At 50.1% G+C, this 27,970-nt stretch overlaps 1 protein-coding gene across 1 annotated transcript; it reads right to left on the bottom strand.

Annotated features, from left to right (window-relative positions):
• Positions 1-8: 8 nt before the first annotated feature.
• LOC134352663 (protein FAM98A-like) lies at positions 9-27,970 on the bottom strand. The gene is made up of 8 exons (XM_063060015.1): positions 27,893-27,970; positions 24,162-24,310; positions 23,642-23,776; positions 14,578-14,777; positions 11,404-11,484; positions 10,199-10,315; positions 5,578-5,745; positions 9-1,600 (listed from the first exon to the last, which is right to left on the bottom strand). The coding sequence occupies exons 1-8, from the start codon at positions 27,931-27,933 to the stop codon at positions 1,466-1,468; spliced, it is 1,026 nt and encodes a 341-aa protein (XP_062916085.1). The 5' UTR covers positions 27,934-27,970; the 3' UTR covers positions 9-1,465.

The raw sequence follows: 27,970 nt of genomic DNA, 5'->3' as shown, positions 1-27,970 counted from the left end.
CTCTGCTCTAACTGCCCATTTCCGTTCTCTCTCCTGACAGTCACTCAGGTACCTGCCCTCATGCAATTCAGGGGTGGCCACCTGCCTCTAGCTCCCATCTTCTCCTCGGTTTCCCCGCATGAGCTGAGAGTCATCGAGCTGCACCTCCAGTTCCTTAACGCGTTCTCGGAGGAGCTGCAGCTTGGTGCACTTTGTGCGTGGTTTTCCGGGAGGCTCTTGGTCTCCCAGGTTCCCCACATCTCCCACAAAGAGCACAGGACAGCCCCTGGAGCCGCCCTCACTGCCCCATCCACTGAAGAACGAAGATGACAAAAACTTACTAGATACGTACCTCACGCAAGCCTGTTCTCACCGAACCCCGATGAGCTAAATCCTCCTCATTCTTAACACTGGCCCACTCCAACAATGGCCGCTCTGCTGGTCTCGACCTTGTTTTTATTTGCCCTTGCTAATCAATCACTATTTGATTGGGTCACCAGAAAACACAAAGCCTGCGAGCGAGTACTCCTTTTAAAAGTCCCACTCGCGGAACTGTGGGATGCCTCCTGTCTCACTCCCAATGCGATTGGGCTACTGGAATAGCGCCTGATGTTCCCTTAAACATTTCACCTTTCACCCTTAACCCATGACCTTGTCTCACCCAACCTCAGAGGGAAAAACCTGCTTGCAGTTACCCCATCTATACCCCTCAGATTCTGTAAATCAGAAGTGTGGTATCTCGCCTTCCAAAAGAAAACTACTGAGAACTGGGGAACATTTGGTTTTATTTCTAATTAAAAATAAAATCTTTGTCATCACAACATTGATTCCCAGCAAATACCAACCCCCACCCAAAAAAAAATCTTTTTTTCTTTTACAAAACGGAAACTTTGCGAACCATTCTCTCCTCAACTAAGCTCTGGTTGAGGGAGGGACCTTCACAAAACTACATCTAGAGCATAACCAGTGGGCAACAGCAACCAGGATTAGTGCCAGAAATGGCTCACATCACCACCCAGAGGTTCTCCCTCTGTATATAAACATAACACTCTCTCCCCACCAAACATCTTTCCCCCCCAACACACAAACACAAAGGAAGGCTGTTCCGCTATCATTCAAGCAGCTCTACAACTTAGGCCATGCACAGTACGCAGAGTCGTGCCCCTTTTCCTCACTGCTCGCAAGCGCACTTCCGACGAGCCAGTGGTGGGAGCAGCTGACGTTCGAGCCACACTTCACCTGTGCCTCGGTGCTTTTCCAGCAAGCCAGTGGCGTTCTCCCTTTACTGGACGTGCTGAAATTTTGCGAGACAGAGGAGTCCACGGGCACCGATCGACACCTTTGCCCCGTACGAAGACGTCAATCTAGCCAGCCTGCTCTGCGGACCTCGCGCCGACGCGGAGACGGGAAACCCCGGTCGCCGGGAGTGCTGTAGAACTTCCCGCAAGGAGCCCGCGAGGTCACGGGGCTCTCCGGGGGAGCTGCCTTAGTGCTGCCGCCCTTTACCCCTCCGCTTCTCCTTTCTCCCTCCGCTCCCACTCCTCCTGCTCTCCCACCTGACCATCGGCGGCTCGATCTCACCAGGCCTCCCCCCGCGATCCGGCACGGGGCCCATCAGGATCTGGGAAGAGAAGCAACAGGAGACATTTTCACATGAACACTGGGAATTTTATGACCTTAGTCCAGGGCCAGTGACAGGGATGGGGAGTGTCATCACCATCTCCTCAGTACCAACAGAGACTTGTATTTATGTCCCTCTTTGCACATCCCAAGGCTTTTCCAAAGCACAATACAACAAAAACTACTGGTCAGCTGCTGATTTAATGTACAAAGCACAGCAGGTAATTTGAGACTGCACACAACACAATGTGACGTCTGTTGACACAGGAGACTCTGCAGATGCCGGAAATCTTGAACAACACTGGAGGAACTCAGCAAGTCAGGCAGCATCTCTGGAGAGGAATAAACCAATGTTTTGGGCCAAGACCCTTCCCTCAGGATTGAATGAACCACATCCCTCCTCTATCTGGCAGAACTGATCCTCAACCTCAACAATTTCTCTTTTGGCTCCTTCCAAACCAAAGATGTAGCCAACAGGCCCCAGCTATGCCCACCTCTTCATCAGCTGCATGGAACAGCCCTGTTCCAAGCCTACCCTGGTAACGCTCTCCAAACTCTTTCTCCACTGCATTGACACTGCTTCCTGCACCCATGCTGAGCTCGGCAAATCATGAACGCTACCTCCAACTTCAACCCAGCCCTCAAATTTACTTGGTCTATCTCTGACTTCTCCCTTCCCTTTCTTGATCTTGGTCTCCATCTCCGGAGAAAGACTGTTTACTGATCTTTCCGTTCTAGAACATGCAAGATGTTCTTTATTTCAGAAAACAGGGTTTCCCTTTGACTGCCATCAGTGCTGCCCTCATCCACAATTCCTTCATTTATTGCCCTCACCCCATCATAGCAGGGATGGAGTTCCCCTTGTTCTTACCTACTACCCCAAAAGCCTCCATATCCAGCACATCATACTCCAAAACTTCTGTCATTTCCAACGGGACCCTACCACCAAGCACACCAGCCTTTCTCTCCATCCCTCTGCTTTCCGCAGGGATCGCTATCGAAACGACTCCCCCGTCCATTCGTTCCATCCACCCCTGACTATCCTCCTGGCACAACCTTTGGAACGGAGACGATTGCTACGCCTGCCTGTACACCTCCTCCCTCACCACCACTCAGGGCTCCAAACCGTCCTTCCAAGCGAGGCGAATGTCTGTCAGGGTCACCTATTGCACCCGGTATTCCTGGTGCAGCCTCCTCGATTTCAGTGAGACCTGGCACTGTCTGGGGAACGGTTCCGTCGAGCAGCTTCACTCAAAAGACAAGATTGTTGAGTGGCCACTCATTACATGATAATATAGAACAAAAAAACTGAATTACAGTAAATATATATATTAAATAGTTAAATTAAATAGGTAGTGCGAAAACAATTTTTTTTTAAATCAAGAGGTAGTGTTCATGGGTTCAATGTCCATTCAGAAATTGGATGGCAGAGGGGAAGAAGCTGTTCCTGAATCGCTGAGTGTGTGCCTTCAGGTTTCTGTACCTCCTTCCCGATGGTAACAGTGAGAAGAGGGCACGTCCTGGGTGGCGGGGGTCCTTAATGATGGGTGCTGCCTTTTTGAGGGAATGCTCCTTGAAGATCTCTTGGATACCGTGGAGGCTAGTGCCTGTGATGGAGCTGACCGATTTTACAACTCTCTGCAGCTTGCTTCGATCTCGTGCAGTAGCCCTGCCGTACCAGACGGTGACGCAGCCAGTTAGAGTGCTCTGCACGGTACATCTGCAGAGGTCTGCCAGGGCCTTAGGTGACACACTAAACCTTCTCAAGCTCCTGGTGAAACGTAGCCAGTCCTGCCTTCTTTGCAGCTGCATCGATATGCTGGGACCAGGTTACAGGGACCGACAGCAATGGGGAGAGTTGTGCGCCTCCTAGTGGCAAGTCTGATCTCCAGTCCATAGAACCATAGAAACTACAGCACAGAAACAGGCCCTTTGGCCCTTCTTGGCTGTGCCGAATGATTTTCTGCCTAGTCCCACTGACCTGCACACGGACCATATCCCTCCATACACCTCCCATCCATGTATCTGTCCAATTTATTCTTAAATGTTAAAAAAGAACCCACATTTACCACCTCGTCTGGCAGCTCATTCCATACTCCCACCACTGTCTGTGTGAAGAAGCCCCCCCTAATGTTCCCTTTAAACTTTTCCCCCCTCACCCTTAACCCATGTCCTCTGGTTTTTTTCTCCCCTTGCCTCAGTGGAAAAAGCCTGCTTCCATTCACTCTATCTATACCCATCATAATTTTATATACCTCTATCAAATCTCCCCTCATTCTTCTACGCTCCAGGGAATAAAGTCCTAACCTATTCAACCTTTCTCTGTAACTGAGTTTCTCAAGTCCCGGCAACATCCTTGTAAACCTTCTCTGCACTCTTTCAACCTTATTTATATCCTTCCTGTAATTTGGTGACCAAAACTGAACACAATACTCCAGATTCGGCCTCACCAATGCCTTATACAACCTCATCATAACATTCCAGCTCTTATACTCAATACTTCGATTAATAAAGGCCATGAACTTCCTAGCCACACAGTGCAGCTTTTTTTGCACAGAGTATAGTGTGATATCTCGGGTCGAGTGCGATGTTCTCCTGAAGTAGGGGTTCCTAACCTGGGGTCCAAGGACCCCTCAATTAAAGGTAAGGATCCACGGCATAAAGACGGGTAGGAACTCCTGCCCTAAGGGGTTGTGTACCAGTCGGACCTCAGGTTGCTGTAGAGGCTGATCTGAATCCACATACTATGGTGCAGTGTCGGTAAGATTAAGTGGTAGCGGGGGCTAGCGGCTGGGTCTTTTGGTTGTTCAATCTCTCCTTTCTCAGCGGCACAGCGGAGATCTCTCTCATGTAGCGCAGCTCCCTCTTGGGCAGATTTACTCCGGGCCCATCTATTGAGCGCCATGTCTTCCCAGCTTTTAGGTGCAATGCTGAGTTTCTTCAGGCTGACTTAGATGTTCTTTGAAGGTTTCCTTTGCCCACCATGGGCTCGATTACCCCTTCAACCAGGAGGAAAGGATCTGTTTGCTCATAAACTCTTCTCGGGCTATCAGTTACAATGACAAACTCTGCCATCTTCATCAGGGACAATGCCTTGATATATCTAGACCGATGGTATCTATACCCCCATCGTCCATCCCTCCTGATTGGATGAGGACTAACCAATCAGGTTTCTGCTCTCCCACCTCGTTTACAATCGAATTCCACCTCTTACTTAGAATGAGACCTTCATCTTTGTTAAAATTCTTTAACTCTAGTTTTATATCAATGGCTTTCTTTACCAGGCGGTCCCAAAAGCCAATGGCACGGCACGGTAGTTTAATACCATCGAAGTCAATCCTATGGCCATTGCAAATGCAGTGTTCTGCTGCCGCCAATTTCTCCGGGTAACCCAAATGGGTATACCGCCTGCACTCCCTGATCTGGGTTTCCACCATGCGTCCCGTCGAGCTGCGCCGATGGCTTTTGGGACCAACTGGTAGAGGAAGCCATTGAAATAAAACTAGAGGAAAAGAATTTTAACAAAAACAAAGAACGAACTAGAATTCGATTGTAAACGAGTTGGGAGAACGGAAACCAGATTGGATGAGGACTAACCAATCAGGAGGGATGGACGATGGGGGTATAAATACCACCGGACTAGACATACCTCGTCATCATCCCTGAAGAAGATGGCAGAGTTTGTCATTGAAACGTTGGTTATCATTGATATTTGTACCCGGCTGGAAGCCTGAGAAGAGTTTATTCGTCATAAATGCTGGGAAAGGTCCTTTTTTGATCTGTCTACTCTTTGCCAACACTCAGCAGGAAGGCTACAGTACCCCAGTGCAGCAGTCCCTACCACACTGCTGACATTGTCCCAGACCCCGGCAGTGTTTCTCTCACCCTGCCCCTCCATCGTTGCCATCCCTGCTCCCAGTCCCATGCCGGACTGAATCCCTTCCTCCACCAGCCTCCCGGCGGGACCCTGCCTCTCACCTTGTTGACAGCGCAGGCTGTTTTCTCCCGACTGCTCTGGCTGGTGGTCTTGGTGATTACGGAGAGGTCCTCCCGCGCAGATAGTAGGAGGGCGAGTGTCACACTAGGCCGGGAGCACAGGCCGTCCCTCAGAGGCTCGTACAGACGAACCATTGCCGCTCCATGTTGCTGAAACAGGAATAAAAATTTAACCCAACATGGCCCAGATCTCCGGGAGGCGCAGTTAACTGACGCACAGGTTGCCATGGTGATACCTTCCCAGTGGCTCACTTAACAACGCTGGATTCAGTTTTTTGCCCTGATACCATAAGACGTTGCAGCAGAATAGGCCATTCGACCCATCCAGTCTGTACTGGCAGATTTATTATCCCTCTCAACTCTATTCTCCTGCCTTCTCCTCATAACCTTTGACATCCTGACTAATCAAGAAACTATCAACCTCCACTTTAAAAACACCCAACGACATTCCCTCTACAGCCACTTTGTGGCATTAAATTGCACAGATTCAACACCCTCTCCCTAAAGAAATTCCTCACTCCTGTTCTAAAGGGACAGTCCTTTTATTCTGAGGCTGAGCTCTCTGGTCTTAGGCTCCCCAACTTTTGTAAACATCTCCACATCCACTCATCTAGGCCTTTCAATCTTCAATAGGTTTCAATGAGATTCCCCCCTCATTCGGCTAAACTCCAGCGAGCACAGGCCCAGACCATCCAATGCTCCTGATACATTAACCTTTTCATCCCCAGGATCATTCTCATGAACCTCCTCTGGATCCTCTCCAATGCCAGCACAAAAGGAGCCCAAAACTGTTCACAGTACGCCAAGTGCGATCTGACCAACGCCTCCTAAGACCATAAGACATAGGAGCAGAATTAGGCCATTTGGCCCATCGAGTCTGCTCTGCCATTTCATCATGGCTGATCCATTTTTCCTCTCAGCCCCAATCTCCTGCCTTCTCCCCATATCCTTTCATGCCCTGACCAATCAAAAATTGATCTACCTCTCCCTTAAAGATACCCAATGGCTAGGCCTCCATAGCCGCCTGTGGCAATGAACTCCACGATTCGCCACTCTCCGGCTAAAGAAATTCCTCTTCATCTCCATTCTAAAAAGACGGACCCCTATTCTGAGGCAGTGTCCTCTGGTCTTAGACTCCCCCACCATCCTCTCCACATCCACACGATCGAGGCCTTTCAACATTCGATAGGTTTCAATGAGACCACCCTTTAGAAAGCCTCAGCATTACATCCTCGCTCTTATACTCTACGAACGAATGCTAACATTGCATTTGCTTTCTCTGCCAACAACCTCCTCTATGGACCTACCCCTGATGGTGTCCACGTTCGTCAAGCTACACGCTGTGAAATAGCCACGGCTGTGATTATTTCACTTGTGGAACAACATTCAGTGCGAGGGGGCCCTCCACTGGTCGGGGTCGACCATGGACGCTGCATGCCAGCTGACTACGTTTGGTACGCAAGTCAAAACGCAAGCCAGGGCAGTACGATATGGAGAGCAAGCTACTGCCCATGTAGCTGGCTCCCCCAGTCCACACAGCTGATGAACCCAAAGGAACGGCAGAGACTGATACAGTTTGGCACCAGCAGTGTCACAGGAGTTGCCAGTCAGCATTGAACTCAGTGTAGGACTGCTTCAGGGACTCCAGCTCCGGATTTTACCCTCGGGGTTTACTCCCGAAGCCTTCCTCATGAGTCAGTATAGCCTCAAGGCAGTGGAGGTTTGAGATCAGTTTTCCTTATCTCAGATGAGCTGCCAATCGTGGCTGACGAACCTCGTTTGTCAACATAGAATGGGAGAAGCACAGTGAGGACCCTTCGGCCCACAACGTTGTGCCAGCCCATACAATCCCATTCCACATCGGTCACTCTGCAGTCATGTGTAGGCCTAACTGGGCAAGGGCGACAAACTTCCTTCTCTGAAGGACATCTTGAAAGAGATGGCTTTTAGGTCGATGATGTGTCTGTCATTATTACCCACATTTGTTCCAGTTCTTTCTTTTATCAGTTCCATTTAACTGTTTTAATTCAAATTTCCCGAATACTTCCCTCTAATCCTGACTTTAGATTGTCATCCAGTAACTCAACCACACAAGCCGGTAAATGATTTACCATCATGGTCAACTGACTCAACCTGCAAGTTAACCTTCAGGGAATCCTGCACAAGGACTCCCAAGTCCCTCTGCACCTCAAGATTTTTGAAATTACTCTCCATTTAGAAAATAGCCTACGCTTTTATTTCTTCTACCGAAGTGCATGACCATAGACGTCCCAACACTGTATTCCATCTGCCACTTCTTTACCCAGTCTCCTAGTCTGTCCAAGTCCCTCTGTAGCCTCTCTCCTTCCTCAAAATTACCTACCCCACCACCTATCTTCGCATCATCCACAAACTCGGCCACAAAGACATCAATTCCATCATCCACATCATTGACATGTAACATAAAAAGATTCAGTCCCAACACTGACCCCCGTGGAACATCACTAGTCACCAGCAGCCAACCAGAAAAGGCTCCCTTTATTCCCACTCTTTGCCTCCTGCCAATCAGCCACTGCTTTATCCATGCCAGAATCTGTCCTGTAATAACTTGTTAAGCAGCCTCAAATGTGCCACCTTGTCAAAGTCCTTCTGAAAATCCAAGTACACAACATCCATCAATTCTCCATTGTCTATCCTGCTTGTTAATTCTTCAAAGCATTCCAACAGATTTGTCAGGCAAGATTTTCCCCTGAGGAAACCATGCTGACTATGGCCTATTTTATCATGTGCTCCAAGTACCCTGAGACCTCATCCTTAATAATAGTCTCCAACATCTTCTCAATCACTGAGATCAGACTAACTGGCCTATAGTTTCCTTTCTTTGGCCTCTCTCCCTTCTTGAAGAGTAGAGTGACTTTTGCAATTTTCCAGTCCTCCAGGACCATTGATTCTTGAAAGATCATTACTAATGCCTGTGCAATCTCCTTAGCCACCCCTTTCAGAGCCCTGGAGTGTTAACCATCTGGTCCAAGTAACTTATCTAACTTCAGACCCTTCAGTTTCCCAAGAACCTTCTCCCTATTCCTCCAATACTGTACTGGGGAACCTACCAGGATTTCCCAACTGAGTCTCCGGGAAGCCATATGAACCCACAACACCAATTCAGAGGTGAGACTCCCTCCCACTGAGGCACAACTGCTGGGACAAACTTCCACAATGAACATATGAGAGTTCTCCCAACCAAAGATGTTCAGTCAGAAGAATAACTCATTTAATCTGTAACAGTTCCTAGCTGTTTTCAATGTGCACCCGTTGGGTGCAAGGTTCTGCAAGTCACAACTATGATTAATCAAGAATCTATCCACCTCTGCCTTAAACTTACCCAAAAGACTTGGCCTCCACAGCTGCCTGTGGCAACAAATTCCACAGATTCACCACCCTGGGCTAAAGAAATTCCTCATCTCCGTTCTAAACGAACGCCCCTCTATTCTGAGGCTGTCCCCTCTGGTCTTAGACTCCCCCACCATAGGAAGCACCCTCCCCACATCCACTCTATCAAGACCTTTCAATGGGTTTCAAAGAGGTCACCCCTCATTCTTCAGAATTCCAGTAAATAGAGGCCCAGAGCCAACAAATGATAAGCCTTCCAAGCCTGGAATCATTCTCATGAACCTCCTTTAAAAATTTTCCAGTTTCAGCACATCCTTTCTTAGATAAAGGGCCCAGAACTGATCACAATATTCCAAGTGAGGCCTCACCGGTACCTTATAAAGCCTCAAAGTTACTTCCTTGTTTTTATATTCTAGTCCTCTCAAAGTGAATGCTAACATTGCATTTGCCTTCCTCACCATTGACTCCATCTGCAGCTCATGAAAGGAAAAAGAATGCGGGTCTTTTGGGAAATGAATAGGGACTTGGAATAGCTGGATCACTTGTGCAAGGAACCAGTATGGATTTGACAGATCAAACGGCCTCCCTCAGAATCTGCAATCCTCATACATTGAACTTCCCAAATGAGTTCAATGACCACTGAGATGGAACCAGTCCCATCATACACCAGCAGATCACGTGATCCTGTCGCCAGCCGCTCCCTCGAGGTCATAGGTTGAGGGTGAAAGGTGAAATATTTATGGGCAACTTGAGGGAGAACTTCTTCACTCAGAGTGTGAAACGAGGTGCTAGCGAAAGTGGCGGAGGTGGATTCAATTGAAACATTTTAGAGAAGTTTGGATAGTTGCGTCGATGAGAGAGGGGCATGGAGAGCTAGGATCTGGGTGTGGGTTAGTGGGACTAGGGCAGAAAACCAAGCCGGCATAGAATAACGCTGCACACACAAAGTGCTGGAGGAACTCAGCAGGCCGGCCAGCATCTATGGAAAAGAGTAAACAGTCGACGTTTCGGGCCAAGACCCTTGAATCTGATGTGGAAAAAAAAGAGGTCAGAGACTAGAAGTCAGGCACAGACTAGATGGGTCGAAGGGCCTGTTTCTGTGCTGTAGTGGCCAAAGGTTCTGTAACTCTACCTCACCCTCAAAAAAAACAACTATGGGTAGTGCCATTTCCAGCTGGCAGCCACTCCGCCAGCCGGCCATTGCTCCTTTCACGCGGCCCATGAGAATGCAGACCTGCGCGCGCTCCGACCAGTGGAACGACTGCACCGTCACGTCCAGGCGAGTGATCAGCATCTGCCGGCGCCACCCATACTCCATGCACATGGCTTGATGGATCTCCTCCAGGCGCTCCTGGGAAATGGAAAGCCAGTGGTTAGGAGACGTACGACCGTCTACTTTCCCGCTGATCTGCCTTAAAGTGGGGGGGAGGTGGGGGAGAGAGCGCCCGACTCACCCAATATTATCCTGCCACCCAGATCTATGTTTTACAACGCGCTAGCTGCCTGTCCAGTTAGAACAGGTACGAGAGCTGGGACACCCTGACGAGCAACAGAACGAAGGGAGGTCCCCACTGGCCTCTCCAAGGACTACTGACCCTGGTGGTGTCAGCCACACCCTGACTAGGGATTAGGGTCACGAGGGTTTTGTGCTCCTGGACCTCTCAGCACTCCTCACCCCACCGTCACTTCATGAAGCGCGCCGCACTTCGAGGTAACGGTTCTCCCTGTTTGCACCGACGGAGAACAGCTCTCCTGAGAGCAAACGTATCTGAGCTCAGCTCAGCCAGCTGGTTTCCGGCCATATTTATTTATCGAGGTACAGCGCGGAACAGGCCTCTCTGTCCCAGCAAATCCCCGATTTAATCCTAGCCTGATCACAGGACAACTTGCAATGACCAATTAACCCACCAATCTCTGGACTGTGGGAGGACCCCACGCGGTCACGGGGAGAACGTATACAAACTCCTTACAGGCAGTGGTGGGAATTGAATGCTGGTCGCCGGTACTGTGAAGCGTCGTGCTGACCACAATGCTACCGCGCCGCCCCGATAATCAGGAGGCGGCAGGGCACTGGGAACCTGCTGCCCCACGCCACAAGATCTCCTTTGCCAAAAGTCTGATCTCCACCGGGTCACTCAGTTACCACAGAGCCTCCCCCTCCGGTTAGTGGGAGTCTGACAAGTGGCAGGGGGTCGGGACTCAGAATGGACTGCCCCCCTTTCAGAGTGCACCTCCTCAAACACCCTAGGTCAGAGGGTAAAGTGGGACCAATCACACCACCCGGAAGTCATCTCGCAAAGGCCCCCTCTGTGCTACCGGGCCAAGCTGACAAAAACGGGGGCTTGGGGCGGGATGGGGGGGGGGATGAGAAACCTTCAGAGTGGGGGCAGTAAACGGTTTGCAGCACATCTCGGCGTCAAATAGTTACGGCGTCTTTACCCATTGGCCAGACTCCAGGCTCCTGGTCAGCAAGGGGTTCCCCACCGCGTCCTCTGGCAGACTGGAACTGATGTCTCGGATCTGAAATGTGGAAGTGAAAGGGGGCAGGGGTTAAACTTGAAAGGAGAGATTTATCCCAATCCCCAACCCGGTAAAATGCGTACATATGTGCAGCTTAAATTCTCTACATCTGAGAGAAGACTACACATGACACAAATTCTACTCCCAGAGCGGAGACTTACTGGGCAAATCCACTATTAGCCTGCCCAGTGAATGCATCGCTGTTCTCAATATCTAATGATTATTTATTATTATTTCTTTCCTTTCATACTTGCCACTTGCTGTATTTTGCACACTGGTTAAACACCAAGTCGGTGCGGTCTTACATTGATTCTGTTATGGTTACTATTCTATGGATTTAATGAGAAGAGGAATCTCAGGGTTGTAAACGGTGACTTGTATATACTTAGATGATAAATGTTCTCTGAACTTTGCTCTGCGCTGGACACCAAGTTTGGCTCGGTGTTTGGTGTATAGAAGTATAGAATAATACAGCACAGCACAGGCCCTTCGGCCCACATTGTTGTGCTAACCCTCAATCCCTGCCTTCCATATAACCCCCCACCTTAAATTCCTCCATATACCTGTCTAGTAGTCTCATAAGTTTCACTAGTGTATCTGCCTCCACCACTGACTCAGGCAGTGCATTCCACGCACTAACCACTCTCTGAGTGAAAAACCTTCCTCTAATATCTCCCCTGAACTTCCCACCCCTTACCTTAAAGCCACGTCCTTTTGTATTGAGCAGTGGTGCCCTGGGGAAGAGGCACTGGCTATCCACTCTATCTATTCCTCTTAATATCTTGTACACCTCTATCATGTCTCCTCTCCAAAGAGTAAAGCCCTAGCTCCCTTAATCTCTGACCATAATGCATACTCTCTAAACCAGGCAGCATCCTGGTAAATCTCCTCTGTACCCTTTCCAATGCTTCCACATCCTTCCTATAGTGAGGCGACCAGAACTGGACACAGTACTCCAAGTGTGGCCTAACCAGAGTTTTATAGAGCTGCATCATTACATCGCGACTCTTAAACTCTATCCCTCGACTTATGAAAGCTGACACTCCATAAGCTTTCTTAGCTACCCTATCCACCTGTGGGGCAACTTTCAGGGATCTGTGAACATGTACCCCCAGATCCCTCTGCTCCTCCACACTACCAAGTATCCTGCCAAGTGTAGCAATCCCTCACAACACAGCCCCTGCCGGGGACCCACTGGCTTCGGCAGGCGGTTACAATGAAAACGTGCCCACTGAACAGGCTGCCCTTGCTGACTTTGACTTTGCTCGCTATGAGCCAAGGCGCCCTCGGCAGCTGCCGATCGGAGTGAAATGGCCAGACGCGGACGGTCAGCGCAAGGCCAACAGCACTCCGAGCAGGAAGACTGGGACACGGCACAGCTCTCAGACCAAAGGAGGCCGGAAGGGCGGAATAAGCATTTCTGTTGACCCTAACTGTGAAATGATAAAACACAAAACACCGGAGGAACTCAGCATCGGATCTGATGAAGGGTGTCGGGCCGAAATGTCGGCTGTTTATTTCCCTCCATAGGTGCCCGAATTCCTCCAGTGTTGGTTTTTCTTCTTATTCACCCATCTAATCTGTGCCGAACTATTATTCTTTCTCATCCCATAGGGCAGCAATGAAGGTCCCCCATCTCTGGCGGTGTACAGACCTTTCTTAATCACGTCAGTAGCTTCCCCTCGGTTTTCACTACTGTCAGTCATGCAAGTCCCGGGTGGAGACTCAGGAATACCGTCACACTCAGATGCAGAAGGATTCTTCATTGCTGTTTCTGTAACAATTTTGTTTTACTAGTCAGGGTTGTTAACCCTGAGCTAAACCCCCGAACCTGGAAGACCGGTGGACCACTCTTAGTCTGGCCTCTGCCCTTTGACCTGTTTGACATGGGTGACCCTACCAGGAGCCAAAGCACAAAGCCCTGACTCCAGCCAACATCGCTCTCCGGGTCATTGAAGCACGCAAGCCTCCAAACTCTATGACAAGGTTGGGGTCCTCTTGGAGGCTAGAATCTTAAGTTTTGTTAATATTGGTAAACCTTTACTAGATTTTGAAGTATGATACTTATTGTTTATTGTTATTAAGGTATCAATGCACCACGACTTTAATCTTGTTTTGTGGTATAGTTGTAAAGCAGCAGCTCCAAACCATTTTTTCTTAAAATGCCATGGACTGAAACCATTAAGCAAGGGGTCTGTGGACCCCCGTTATAGAGTGTTGCCTGCGTGTATCACCTTGGTTAACCGGTGTAATGTCCTGGTTCATATTTTTTGCCGTTATGCTGCTCTGGATTTCATTTTGTGCTGTTCTGTGCAAGCTGCTTGTTTCCAGCTCATGTTTGGGTTGCTGTTGAAGAGGGGAGAGAGGAGAACCATGTGCCGTTCCAGTTAGGATGGTTGGACTAAGGGGAGGCTTCTCTGGTGAGGGACACTAAGGTTGGGCCTGGGGCTTTTGTCAGAGAGAGATGAAGAGGGAAGACGCCGGAGAGGAGAGGTTGTAGGATTCAACCCGGAGCGGGACCGTGATTCGACGAAGCCCGGGGAGATTGAAGGAGGATCGGTGACTTAGGGACAACCGTGAGCTGCAACTTGTGCACGTTACACTGCTTCATTAAAATGGGTCCTTTCCTTCTTTTTGTTCCTTCTTTACTAACCCTTTAGTCAAATTTAGAATTATAAAGCTAAATCTTTTAATTGTATGCGGTGTGCTGCTCTCTGTTATTTTGTGGCACTTATTTGTAAGAGGGTGATGAATTACACAGCATCCACACAAACGGTGCAGGGGAGGGTTTGGGTTGGGCTCGCGCCTCAGTCTTACTCGTTTGGTGGGGCCGGAGATTGTCTTCCCAAGACGAAACCAGAGTGATTCACCGGTTAGGAGAATAATCAGCAGTATTAGTATACTCAGGTGACAATTCTGTTTCGAATTTAGTATTTTACTTAACTTTCTGCAGTCTCACAAGTAAGATCTCATTAAAAACCCTGAAGGAAGCTTCCGTCTCGAGCGGCTTTCCAGAAGGTGTTTAACTCACTGCGTGGCTTTGTATGTCCGCACTGCGAGGGCAGCGGAGCCACCGTATCCCAGCCTCCTTACTTTCAGTTCCAGGTCCCCGAAGAGCGCTGCCATAGAAGCGTCTGCCGCGGGTCCAGCCATGCCCAGCGCTTGACAGAGAGCCCGCAGCTCTCTGGAGACTTCGTCACCGCTGCCGGCCTCCTTCGGCGCCTGCTGCCGTTCCTGCGGGGACTGCTTGGAGCGAAGCAGCCTTGCCGCCTGCAGTTCCGAGCCCAGAAACACTGAAACCAATGTCACAGAGTCAGGGGGGCAGAAGAACGCAGGAATCAGGAACACCAGCACACCCGGCCCTTCATTAATTTTACAACAGATCCCCAGCCTTACTTGTCCTAAATCCAGATCGTTCAACTCCCTTAATGTCCAGACATCCGAGGACAGGATGTTTCCCATCATGTTAGAACTAGAGGATACAGCCTCAGAAGAGAAGATTGTCTCTTAACAACTGAGACCAGGAGGAAACTCATTATCTAGAGCAGGGGGTCCCAAACTTTTTTAAGCCACGGACCAACACCATTAAGCAAGGGGGTCCACGGACCCCAGGTTGAGATGGTGAATCTGTGGAAATCACTGCCACAGACGGACGTTGAGGGCTTCAGTGGGTATATTTAAAGCGGAGGTTGATACAATATTGTGCAAAAGCTTTAGTCACACATATATAGCTAAGGTGCCTAGGACTTTTACACAGTACTGCAGTAATTTTATGTTTTGAACTGTACTGCTGTTGCAAAATAAAACAAATTTCATGACATATGTGACTAATGATAAACCTGGACATGGTGGGACATGGACAATCCACAGCTTCAGACAGGGAGTTGGGCACAAACAAGAGAAAATCTGCGGATACTGGAAATCCAGAGCAACACACCCGGACCCAGAATGCTGGAGGAACTCAGCAGGCCAGGCAGCATCTATGGAAAAGAGTAAACCGTCGACGTTTCGGGCTGAGAACTTCATCAAGCAGTCAGAGTAAAAAGTTGGTGGAAGGGAGGAAGAAATACAAGGCAGTAGGTGGTGGGTGAAACCAGGAGAGGGGGAAGGGTGAAGTAAAGAGCTGGGAAGTCGATTGGTGAAAGAGATAAGGAGGAATCTGATAGGAGAGGACAGAAGGCCATGGAAGAAAGTGAAGGGGGTGGGGAGGTGATGGGGCAGGTAAGGAGATAAGGTGAGAGAGGGAAATGGGAAAGGAGAATGGTTAAGGGGAGGTGGGCAATTACCAGAAGATCGAGAAATCAAGGTTCGTGCCATCAGGTTGGAGGCTACCGAAACGGAATACAAGGTGTTGTTCCTCCAACCTGAGTGTGGCCTCATCGCGGCAGAGGAGGCCATTGACTGTCAGCGGCTCTGTAATAAGGCAATAAAGGCATACGGTACTTATGAAGTGGAAGATCCCGCTTTTTCTGATGTAGGTGCTCAGCAAAGCGGTCTCCCCATCTACGTCGGGTTTCACCGATATACAGGCGGCCACAACGGGAGCACTGGATACAGTAGATAGGTCCAACAGACTCACAGGTGAAGCGTCGCCTCACCTGGAAGGACTGTTTAGGGCCCTGAATGGTCGTGAGGGAGGAGGTGTAGGGACAGGTGTAGCACTGGTTCCGCTTGCAAGGATAAGTGCCAGGAGGGAGATCAGTGGGGAAGGACGAGTGGACAAGGGAGTCGCATAGGGAGCGATCCCTGCGGAAAGCAGAAAGTGGGGGACGAGTGTGTTTGGTGGTGGCCCATTTCCGACACCTCCCTCCCGTTTCTCAATCTCTCTGGAGACAGTTTATCTATTGATATCTTTTATAATCCCACTGATTCTCACAGCTGCCTAGACTATACCCCTTCCCAACCTGTTACTTGAAAACAATAGCATCCCCTTCTCTCTCTTCCTCCGACTCCACAGCCTCTGCTCTCAGTGAGATGCTTTTCATTCCAGAATGAAGGAGAGGTCCTCCTTCTTCAAAGAAAGGGCCTTTCCTTCCTCCACCATCAATGCTGCCCTCACCCCACCAAGGATAGGGTTCCTCTTGTCCTCCCCTACCACCCCACTAGCCTCTGCGTTCAGCACATAATTCTCCGTAACTTCTGCCATCTCCAACAGGGTACCACCACCACTTTCCACAGGGGTCCCTCCCCACTGATCTCCCTTCTAGTATTTACCTTTGCAAGCAGAACAAGTGCTACACTTGCCCCTACACCACCTCCCTCACTAGCATTCAGGGTCCCAAACAGTGACACTTCACCTGCGAGTCTGTTGGGGTCATCTACCGTATATCAGTGAGCCCCGACATAGACTGGGAGACCGCTTCGCCGAGCACCTACGCTCCGTCCGCCAGAAAAAGCAGGAGCTCCTGTTGGCCAGCCATTTCGATTCCACTTCCTAGTCCCATTCTGACATGCCAGTCCATGACCTCCTCGACAGCCTCAGCTGCAGGAACAACACCTTATATTCCACCTGGGTAGCCTCCAACCCGATCGCATGAAGTTTCTCAAACTTTTGGTAATTGCCCCCTCTCTCCTTCACCATTCCTGTTCCTTCTCTTACTTTATATCCTTCTCTCCCTAAAGCCTCTCTCTGGTGCTCCTCCCCCTTTCCTTTCTTCCATGGCCTTCTATCCCATCCTATCGTACTCCCCCTTCTCCAGCCCTTTATCTCTTTCACCAATCAACTTCCCAGCTCTTTACTTCACCTCCCCCCGCTCTCCCAGTTTCACCCATCACCATCTTGTACTTCTTCCTCCCCTCCCCCCATCTTCTTGCTCTGACTTCTGATCTCTCCCCACCTCCCCCCCACCAAGACCTGAAGGGTCTCAGCCCGAAACGCCGACTGTTCATTCATTTCCATAGATGCTGCCAGACCCACTGAGTTCCTCCAGCATTTTGCGTGTTTCGCCCTTATTCCGAAGCTGTGACCACTGGCTCCAGACTCTTTAGTTGGGGAAACAACCTCCCTACATCTGTTTATTGAGGCCCTGTACCCTTCAGTGTGCTGGTCACCCAATGGCATATCAATGTTTGGCCGCTGTGGTCATTCCCTTGTCCCACTGATTTAGACAATAGGCCATTTGGCCCTTCGAGCCAGCACCGCCACTCACTGTGATCATGGCTGATCATCCACTATCAGTATCCAGTTCCTGCCTTATCCCCATATCCTTTGATTCCGCTATCTTTAAGAGCTCTATCCATCTCTTTCTTGAAAGCATCCAGAGACTTGGCCTCCACAGCCTTCTGGGGCAGAGCATTCCATATATCCACCACTCTCTGGGTGAAAAAGTTTTTCCTCAACTCCGTTCTAAATGGCCTACCCCCAATTCTTAAACTGTGGCCTCTGGTTCTGGACTCACCCATCAGCGGGAACATGTTTCCTGCCTCTAGCCTATCCAATCCCATAATAATCTTATATGTTTCAATAAGATCCCCTCTCAGACTTCTAAATTCCAGTGTATACAAGCCCAGTCACTCCAATCTTTCGACATATGACAGTCCCACCATCCCGGGAATTAACCTCGTGAACCTACACTGCACTCCCTCAGTAGCAAGAATGTCCTTCCTCAAATTTGGAGACCAAAACTGCACACAATACTCCAGGTGTGGTCTCACCAGGGCTCTGTACAGCTGCAGAAGGACCTCTTTGCTCTTATACTCAATTCCCCTTGTTATGAAGGCCAGCATGCCATTAGCTTTCTTCACAGCCTGCTGTACTTGCATGCTTGTTTTCAGTGACTGATGTACAAGAACACCTACATCTCATTGTACTTCCCCTTTTCCTAACTTGACTCCATTTAGATAATAATCTGCCTTCCTGTCATTACCACCAAAGTGGATAACCTCACATTTATCCACATTAAACTGCATCTGCCATGCATCTGCCCACTCACCCAACCTGTCCAAGTCACCCTGCATTCTCATAACATCCTCCTCACATTTCACACTGCCAACCAGCTTTGTGTCATCAGCAAATTTGCTAATGTTACTTTGAGAACAGTGGTCAACTTACTGAGCCACTGTCCAGAACCCTGGACTACTGATCCCACAAACACCATCCAGATCCCCCACAGAAGCTGGGGATGTCAAACCGCAGTATTCGAAACAACTTGATTCCAGATTTATTTTCAGTGATGGTGACCAGATTGTTCCAAAAATCCACTGGGCTCACTCACTCGCAACACCTTCAACAGAGCGGTGGAGCGTGAGACTGCAAGCTCGTTTTGTGGAAGTACTACTGTGGCTTTCTGCATTCACGGAATCAAGGTCTAGACCATTGTTTTTTGTGTGGTTGTATCCTATTGCTACCCTATACGTGCTTGCCATCTCGTGTGCGCGAGGACTTGGCCTCAAGTCACGGCGTCGCCTGCTTACAGCCACCAGGAGAGAGACGAGGGAACCGGTGCGCTCCACCGAGGCGAGTGTGGTACAGCATCTAGGCTGCCCCTCAGTGTTCGCTCGAGAGAAGACAAGCTCTTTTGTAGTCCACTGCAGATTTCTGCAGCATTCATGGCTTGTTCTGGACTTTTTTTTTGTTTGGCTATAGCTCACTGAGAGCTTTATGTGCTTGTTATCGTGTTTGCACTATGTGTGCTTTGTGCTGTGTATGACTGTTGGTGTTGTGTTTTGTACTTTGGTCCCGGAGTAACACTGTTTCATTTGGCTGTATTCATGTATGATTGAACGACAATTAAAACAGAATTGGATTTTTTCTCTCTGTACCTTTAATAGTGCAGCACCCCCTTTACTGTGGAAACAGCCTAGATTGTATTCAAGTCTCTGGCCTTTTCACCTACTGTTATTGTCTGATTTGTTTATACCCTCCCTAAGAGAAAGACGGGGTGGAGCTATGTCTCTACCAAAGGAGGTGTAAGGCATTCCTTCCCTCCACTAGGGCAGTTCACCTTTGGGCAAGGTGTAGCACCTACTTAGCCCCCAGATCAGGGTCACCTAAAGCCACGGGAGCAGGTGGTGGATGGTCGTATGAGCAGCCAGCGCAGATCATAATTCCTGGTTATGCGACCACTGACACCAGGCAGACAATCTCTGAAGAGTATTGATAATGGTTGGGGGTCACCTGCCGTGTGAAGACACTGCCCAGAAGACGACAATGGCAAACCACTCCAGAACCAGAATCTGGTTTAATATCACCGGCATATATCATGAAATTCCAATTTCACAACATATCACTTCTGAATTTGAATTTCACTTCTGTTGAATTTGCCAAGCGTAAACATGTTGATAGACCATGATCGCCCATGTCATTCGACCTGGCACCTAATGATGACGACGACGACGACGACGAGGAGGAGGAGAAAGGACACTGCTGGAGTTGCCGGCATCAACCGAGGATGCATGTCAGGCTGAGTATTTAAACTGTGCTCCAGTTCTGAAACTACCACGGTAACAGACTTCCTCCAAACAACAAGTCCTGAAGGAGGGCCTTCAACCTAAAACGTCGACTGCTTACTCTTCTCCATAGATGCCGCCTGGCCTGCCAAGTCCCTCCAGCGTATTGAGCGTCTTACTTTGGATTTCTGGCAGCTTTTCTTGTGCTTGCTGCTCAGATTAGAAACCGGATCCTGTGCGGGGGGAATCCTCTACTGGTTTGCACACGCCAACCCCAGCCAAACATGTGGACCCTTGCGTTGTCTGTCACCTAGCAACGGCAGAGCATTGTGACTTCAAGCTGCCATGTCACCACACAGCCACAAGGTGGCGCAGGGAAACCTCTTTAAACACTGTTCAAGTCAGCAAAGCCCCCCCCAGATCAGAGAGCTTCATAAACATCGCACCTGCGGAAAATGCTGGAAACACTCAGGTGAGGCTCATCTGGCAGTCTGTGAGAACAGTGCCAACGTTTTGAGTCAGAGACCTTTCCTTCCCAGTTTTGCCAAAGGATCCTCAACCTGAAGAAGGAGCTGTTACTCTTTCACCGCAGATGCTGCCTGACCTGCCGTGTGTTTCTAACATTTTGCGTTTTACTTTAATATGACTGCAGGTTTTTTCTTCAGGTATTCAAAAGATTCAAAGTAAATTTATTACCGAAGTACATATATGTCACCATATGCAACCCTGAGATTCTATATCTATAGAAATCTATAGAATAATAACTGTAACGGAATCAATGAAAGACCACCCAACTTGGGCGTTCAAGGAGAGTACAGAAAACCAAACTGTGCAAATACAAAAGTAAATAAACAATAAATATCAAGAGCATGAGATAGAGTCCTTGAAAGTGAGCCCATAGATTGTGGGAACAAGTGATTGTACAAGCGAAGTTGAGTGAAGTTACCCCCTTTGGTTCAAGAGCCTGATGGTTGAGGGGTAATATCTGTTCCTGAACCTGGTGTCATGAGTCCTGAGGCTCCTGTACCTTCTTCCTGATGGCAGCAACGAGAAGAGAGCATGGCCTGGGTGGGATTGCCCCTCAGATGGGCCGAGTGGGTAAGTGCTGAAGATTCCAGGGAGGGTCAGTGAGAAGAGAGCGTGACCTGGGTGGTGGGGGTTCCTGATGATGGATGTGACAGCACTCCATGTAGATGTGCTCAATGGATCTGGAGGGCTTTACCCCGTGATGGACTGGGCCATATCCACTACTTTTCGTAGGGTTTTCCATTCAGGGGCATTGGTGTTTCCATACCAGGCTGTGATGCAGCTAGTCAATATACTCTCCACTACACATCTATCTATGCATAGAAGTTTCACACTTCAGATTAGCAATGAATTAAATGCAAATATATACTTTCATTAAATTAGATGTAAATCTATGAATTAACAGATTAGGCATGGTACAAGGGCAAGATTGTGGAACTACAAGTGCTCCATGTGGCTCAGCTCACTCACTCCTTATCATAAGGCCACAAGACAAAGGAGCAGAAGTTGGCCATTCGGCCCATCGAGTCTGCTCCGCCATTTCATCATGAGCTGATCCATTCTCCCATTTAGTCCCACTCCCCCGCCTTCTCACCATAACCTTTGATGCCCTGGCTACTCAGATACCTATCAATCTCTGCCTTAAATACACCCACTGCCACCTGTGGCAACAAATTCCATAGATCCACCACCCTCTGACTTAAAAAATTTCTTCGCATTTCTGTTCTGAAAGGGCCCCCTTCAACCCTTAAGTCATGCCCTCTCGTACTAGACTCCCCCATCATGGGAAACAATTTCGCCACATCCACTCTGTCCATGCCTTTCAACATTCGAAATGTTTCTATGAGGTCTCCCCTCATTCTTCAAAACTCCAAGGAATACAGTCCAAGAGCAGACAAACGTTCCTCATATGTTAACCCTCTCATTCCCGGAATCATTCTAGTGAATCTTCTCTGTACCCTCTCCAACGTCAGCACATCCTTTCTTAAATAAGGAGCCCAAAACTGCCCACAGTACTCCAAGTGAGGTCTCACCAGCGCCTTATAGAGCCTCAACATCACATCCCTGCTCCTATACTCTATTCCTCTAGAAATGAATGCCAACATTGCATTCGCCTTCTTCACCACCGACTCAACCTGGAGGTTAACTTTAAGGGAATCCTGTACGAGGACTCCCAAGTCCCGTTGCATCTCAGAACTTTGAATTCTCTCCCCATTTAAATAATAGTCTGGCCATTTATTTCTTCTGCCAAAGTGCATAACCATACACTTTCCAACACTGTATCTCACGTTGAAGAATGGCAGCTACAAACAATATGCCAGAAGAAATCAACGGGTCGTGCAGCATCTGCGGGAGGAAAGGAATTGCCGACGGGATTGAGAAGGATAATATTTGATCCATGATGGAATGGGTCATGTCTTACGGTTTTAGAACCAGCTCACATTCTGTGGGATCATGTCTGATCTCTGACTAATTCCACAACTGTTCACAAATATGCATCCGCCTCAGATTTAACACATTCAGCAACAACTGCCATTTACAGAAGAGGGTTTGAATCTGGATTGTGCCCCTGGACTTTGCCAGTTTCAAGTTCCTGGGTGTCAGCATCTCTGAGGATCTATCCTGGGCCCAACCTATCGACCAACGCAGCTACAACGGCGGCACGACAGAGGCTATTTCGCTGGCAGTTTGAGGAGATTTGGTATGTCACCAAAGACAGTCATAAAGTTCTACAGATGTGCTGTGGAGAGCATTCTAACTGGCTACTTCACTGTCTAGTATTGGGGGGGGGTGGGTGCTACTGCACAGGATCGAGATAAGCGGCAGGGAGTTGTAAACTCAGTCAGCTCCATCACGGGCAATATCTCCCCAGCATCCAGGACATTGTCAAGGATCGCTGCCTCAAGGAGGCAGTATACATCATTAAGGACCCCCATCACCCAGGGCAAGCCTTGTTCTCAATGTTATCAAGGAGGTACAGGAGCCTGAAGACACACGCTCAACGATTCAGGAACAGCTTCTTCCCCTCTGCCATCTGACTTCTGAATGGGCATCGAACCCGCGAGCACTACCTCAACTTTTTTTTCTGTAGTTATTTAACTTTTTTAATGTACCTATATATATATTTCTCACTGTAACTCAGTTTAGTGGGCACGTGGCCAAGTGGTTAAGGCATTGGACTAGTGATCTGAAGGTCGTGAGTTCGAGCCCCAGCCAAGGCAGCGTGTTGTGTCCTTGAGCAAGGCACTTAATCACACATTGCTCTGCGACGACACTGGTGCCAAGCTGTATGGGTCCTAATGCCCTTCCCTTGGACAACATCGGTGTCGTGGAGAGGGGAAACTTGCAGCATGGGCAACTGCTGGTCTTCCATACAACCTTGCCCAGGCCTGCGCCCTGGAGAGTGAAGACTTTCCAGGCGCAGATCCATGGTCTCACAAGACTAACGAATGCCTTTTTTTAAAAATTCAGTTTATTACGTATTGCAATGTACTGCTGCCACAGAACAGCAAATCTCACAAAAATATGCCAGTGATATTAAACCTGATTCTGATTAGGAATCCTGGACTCTACCCTCCAAAGGATACTCCCCAATGTTTAAGCGATGCTGCCTGTACGTAGCCTTACCAACCAGGGAAACGTCTGCCTGAACTCTCCTCTTGGTCTCGCTTATGATCTTGAAAATGAACACTATGCATCCCGGGAACGCAGCCTCAGTTCTGGTTGCCCAGGCAACACTTACGCAGCAGCCGGAGGGAGCTCTCCTTGTCCTTCAGCCTGGAGGTGGCGTTACCCGTGGTGAGGGACGGGTAAGGGCAGTGCAGCTCGCTCAGCAGCCCGCTGACCTCCAGCAGGAAAGCCTCCGCGTTCTCAGGGCCTGCAGAACCAAGAAACCGCCGGTCAGTGACTCAAAGTTGGAGGGAAAAGACACTTGGAACAAACATCTTGATCGGAGCCATTCAGCTCACCGCTGAAGTGGGAATTGATTCCGATAGCCAAGGGAGTTCTCGAAAATATATCCCGCTCTTCTCTTAAAGGGGGGAGGGGGAGGAATCCACTTTCTCCCAGAATTCTGCAGTTTACCACGTGTGCAAACTGTGGGCTATCAAGGTGGGGAAGGGCAGAATTCCAGGCCGCTGGGCCTAACCAGCTGAAACGAGACACCAACCAGGTTGCAACGGAAACGCAAGGGACCAGGTCTGGAGCGTTCCCAGGACCTGGCTGGAATTGCTGCCCCTCTCCCCAGGATCACCGGTTCCCACCTGTTGTTGGGGTGAGGCACTCCTCCAGCGGGCTGACGGCTTTCAGCTCGCACACCAGCCAGGAGCAGGCGGCCGTGAAGCACGGGCTGAGGGGGCCCTGCTCCGCCTCCTGGGACAAGGCACCCTCCTTGGTGAGCTCCCCGGAGTACCTGTGGGGGGGAGGGAGAGAGAGGGGGGTGGAGAGAGAGGAGGGGGAGAGAGGGGGGAGAGGGGGGGGGGGGGGGGGAGGGGGGGGGGGGGAGGGGGGGAGAGGGGGGGAGAGGGGGGAGAGAGGGGGAGAGAGGAGGGGGGAGAGAGGAGGGGGGAGAGAGGAGGGGGGAGAGAGGAGGGGGGAGAGAGGAGGGGGGAGAGAGGAGGGGGGAGAGAGGAGGAGGGGGAGAGAGGAGGGGGGGAGAGAGGAGGGGGGGAGAGAGGAGTGGGGGAGAGAGGAGTGGGATAGAGATAGAGAGAACAGCAGTCAACTCAGGTCGCAGCCCCATGACCTCCCGTTCACTTCACTACCCGAAGTACGTTCCACGGACTTAACACTCTGCACGTTTTTTAAAATTTAAATCTCAGAGTGGCGGGTGCATGGAACGCCCTGCCACGGGTGGAGATAGAGGCAGATACAATCGGGCCATTTAAGAGACTCTCGGACGGGCACGCAGATGATCGGACGGCACAGTAGCGCGACGCTCTTCTGGCGCCAGCGGCTCAGGTTCATTCTGCACCGTCCGTGCGGAGTTCTGGATGTTCTCCCCACCACCCACATGGGTTTCCTCCGGAGGCTCCGGTTTCCCCCCACATCCCAGAGGCACGCGGGTTAGTACTGAGGGGTACAGACAGGGTAAACGCAAGCAGGCTTTTTCCACTGAGGTTGGGTGGGACCACAACCAGAGGTCGTGGGTTAAAGGGTGAAAAGTGAAAAGTTTAAGGGGAACGTGAGGGGAAATTTCTTCACTCAGAGGGTGGAGAGAGCATGGCACGGGCTGCCAGCACAAGTGGTGAATGTGAGGCCGGTTTTAATGTCTAAGAGAAGTTTGGATGGGTAAATGAATAGTTGGGGTGTGGAGGGCTTATAGTCTCGGTGCAGGTCAATGAGAGTAGGCAGTTTCAGTAGTTTTGGCATGGACTAGATGGGCCAAAGGGCCTGTTTCTGTGCTGTACGTCTCAATGAATCTGGGTTAATTGATCACATGGGTGCAATTATTGGGTAGCAGGATAGAGATACGTCTCTACCAAAGGAGGTGTAAGGCGCTCCTTCCCTCCGCCAGCCTGCAGGTCACCTTTGGGCAAGGTGTAGCACCTGCTTAGCCCCCGATCAGGGTCACGTGAAGCCATGCAAACAGGTGGTGGATGGTCGTATGAGCAATCGGTGCAGATCACAAGTCCTAGTTATGCGACCACTGATGCCAGGAAGACAATCTCCAAAGGGTATTGATAACAGCAGGGGGGGGGGGTCACCCATTTTGTAAAGACACTGCCCAGAGGGCAGCGATGGCAAAGCACTTCTGTCGAAAAATTTGCCGAGAACAATCACGGTCGTGGGAAGACGAAGGTCGGCCACATCATATGACCCGGCACTTACTGATGACGATGGGCATCACTGTCAGATCTTGGATACCTCACTTGATGGTATATTAACCACTTCCTTCCTCATGTCGTTTTCAGTTCATTCACCAACCACGTGAACAATTGAACTTGGTGTCCTGACACACACTGACAAGGCTTACTGAGAGTTCACTGTCACAGTCCGGACAGAGTGTCCAGGCAGCTGCCAGTGCTGGGGGCGGGGGGGGGGAGGTTGCGCCCTCTAACGAGTCCTGATTTCCACCAAATCCTGGCACTCGAGCCCACGGCAACACACACAAAATGCTGGAGGAACTCAGCAGGCCAGGCAGCATCCATGGATACGAGTAAACAGTCGATGCCTCGGGCCGAGACCCTTCATCAGGACTGGAAAGGCAGGGGAGAAGCTCTCGCCCACAAACAGCTGAAACAGAACTGCAAACTGCTGGACTGAAATATTCCCCGTCTTCTTTTCCCTGTAGACGCTGCCCGACCTGACGACTCTTTCTGGAAATCTTGTTTTTATTCTAGTTTTCCAGCAGATTTTTGTTTTAAACTTTCTGGTTTCTTTTCTCCGAGAGTTGAACCACTTTGATAAGCTGATTTGGTTCATCAGAGTTTGCAACAATCTGACTGGGAGTTTCCCAGTCTCAGGGTATTCCCAATCAGAGATAAATGCAAAGCCATTCTCACAGAACTGACACTCAACCACCCTCTCTACAACAAGCACCCTGAGGACAGGACAGACAAGACGAGGTGCATTCAATGGCCCACGCAGCCTCACCTTCCTCAGACCCTCCTACCTACAAGGCACAAGGGCAAAAAAAGATTCACAACAGGGGTTCCCAACCTGAAGTCCACAGACCCCTTGGTTAATGGTAGAGGTCCATGTCATTAAAAACAAAGCCCCTAGTTCAGAGCGATATGGACCAGGGATTAGATCGGATGGGAATTCTGGTCAGCATGGACCAGATGGGCTGAATGGCCCATTTCTGTGTTGGAGGACTCTCACCCCTTTCCCGTTCCCCCACCCCTCCATCTCTCCTACCCAACTCTGGTGCCACCAGTAGGCCTTCAGTCCTCCTCCACCCGCTTCCACTTTTGTCCCTCCTCCTCTTACCCCAGAGCTGTCAGCATGTCCAATACCTGCCCATCTAACAGCCCCCCCCAATCCCTCAACACTGCCCCCCTCCACCCCAGGGCTGTTTACACCTTCAATTCAGCTAAATTCTACTCCAATCCTCTCCCCACCATCCACCACCCCAATAACTCCCTTCCCCTAACCTCCTGCCCCCCAATGCCCCCCAGCCCCAATCTGACAGTGTCCCCCACACTCAGTTCAATTCCACCCCAACCCTTTCCCCATACTCTCACCTCTCTCAGCCAACCCCTCCTGCCCAATACTCCATACCTCAGCCCAGAGCTGACAGTGTTCCAACCCCTCAGTTCAATTCCACCCCAACCCTTTGCTCACCACTCACCCCCATCACCCTCCGGCCCCTGACACCCTCAGCCCAGAGCTGTCATCGTTCCCGTCCCTCAGTTAATTTCCCCCCAAACATTTCCCCAGCCACTCACTCCCATACTCCCACCCCCTCCCCCATTCCATCACCTCCTGCCTGATGCCCTCAGCTCAGAGCTAACAGTGTCCCTATCCCTCAGTTCAATTGCACTCAAAACCCCTTCCCCACCACTCACTCCCATACACCCATCTCCTTCCTCATGCCCCTCCTGCCCCGATAACCTCAGCCCAGGGCTGACAGTCCCCGACACGCAGTTCCATTCCGTCCCAAACATTCCTGCGGCCACTCGCCCCATACTCTCATCTCCCGCCCCCCCATTCCATTACCTCCTGCCCGATACTCTCAGCCCAGAGCTAACAGTGTCCCCGTCCCTCAGTTCAATTCCACCCCAGTGCTCCCATCACCCTCCCCGTCCCCCCTCCTTCCCCTGATACCCTCAGCCCAGGGGTGTCAGTGTCCCCGTCACTCAGGTCAATTCCACCCCAACCATTTCCCCCACGACTCACCCTCACATTCACACTTCCCTCCTATTCCATCACCTCCTGGCCCTGATACCCCATGGTAGCCTGCTATCCAGCCCAGGGCTGTCAGTACCCCCTTCTCCCCATTACCCCTTACCTATCCCCCCCACGCCCAGCCCCGCCCCGCCCCAGCTCTTACCCCAGGGCCGTCAACACGCCCAGCACTTGCGCTTCCTCCATCCCGCTGCCCCTCCACTGTTGCCCACTTCCTGTTGCC

The sequence above is a fragment of the Mobula hypostoma genome, chromosome 10, assembly GCF_963921235.1.
Source record: "Mobula hypostoma chromosome 10, sMobHyp1.1, whole genome shotgun sequence".
NCBI lineage: Eukaryota > Metazoa > Chordata > Chondrichthyes > Myliobatiformes > Myliobatidae > Mobula > Mobula hypostoma.
Note: the sequence above shows the minus strand (reverse complement) of the source record. Positions and strands in the feature narration are given on the sequence as shown.

Bases quoted from the DNA above. Each gene is read 5' to 3' on its own strand.
- LOC134352663 (XM_063060015.1), bottom strand. From the start codon at position 27,933: ATGGAGGAAGCGCAAGTGCTGGGCGTGTTGACGGCCCTGGG. The intron at 14,778-23,641 runs GTAAGTGTTGCC...CATTGGTTTCAG, and splicing joins GAGCTCCCTCCGGCTGCTGC to TGTTTCTGGGCTCGGAACTG. The intron at 5,746-10,198 runs GTCTGCATTCTC...TTCCTGTTTCAG, and splicing joins ACTGGTCGGAGCGCGCGCAG to CAACATGGAGCGGCAATGGT.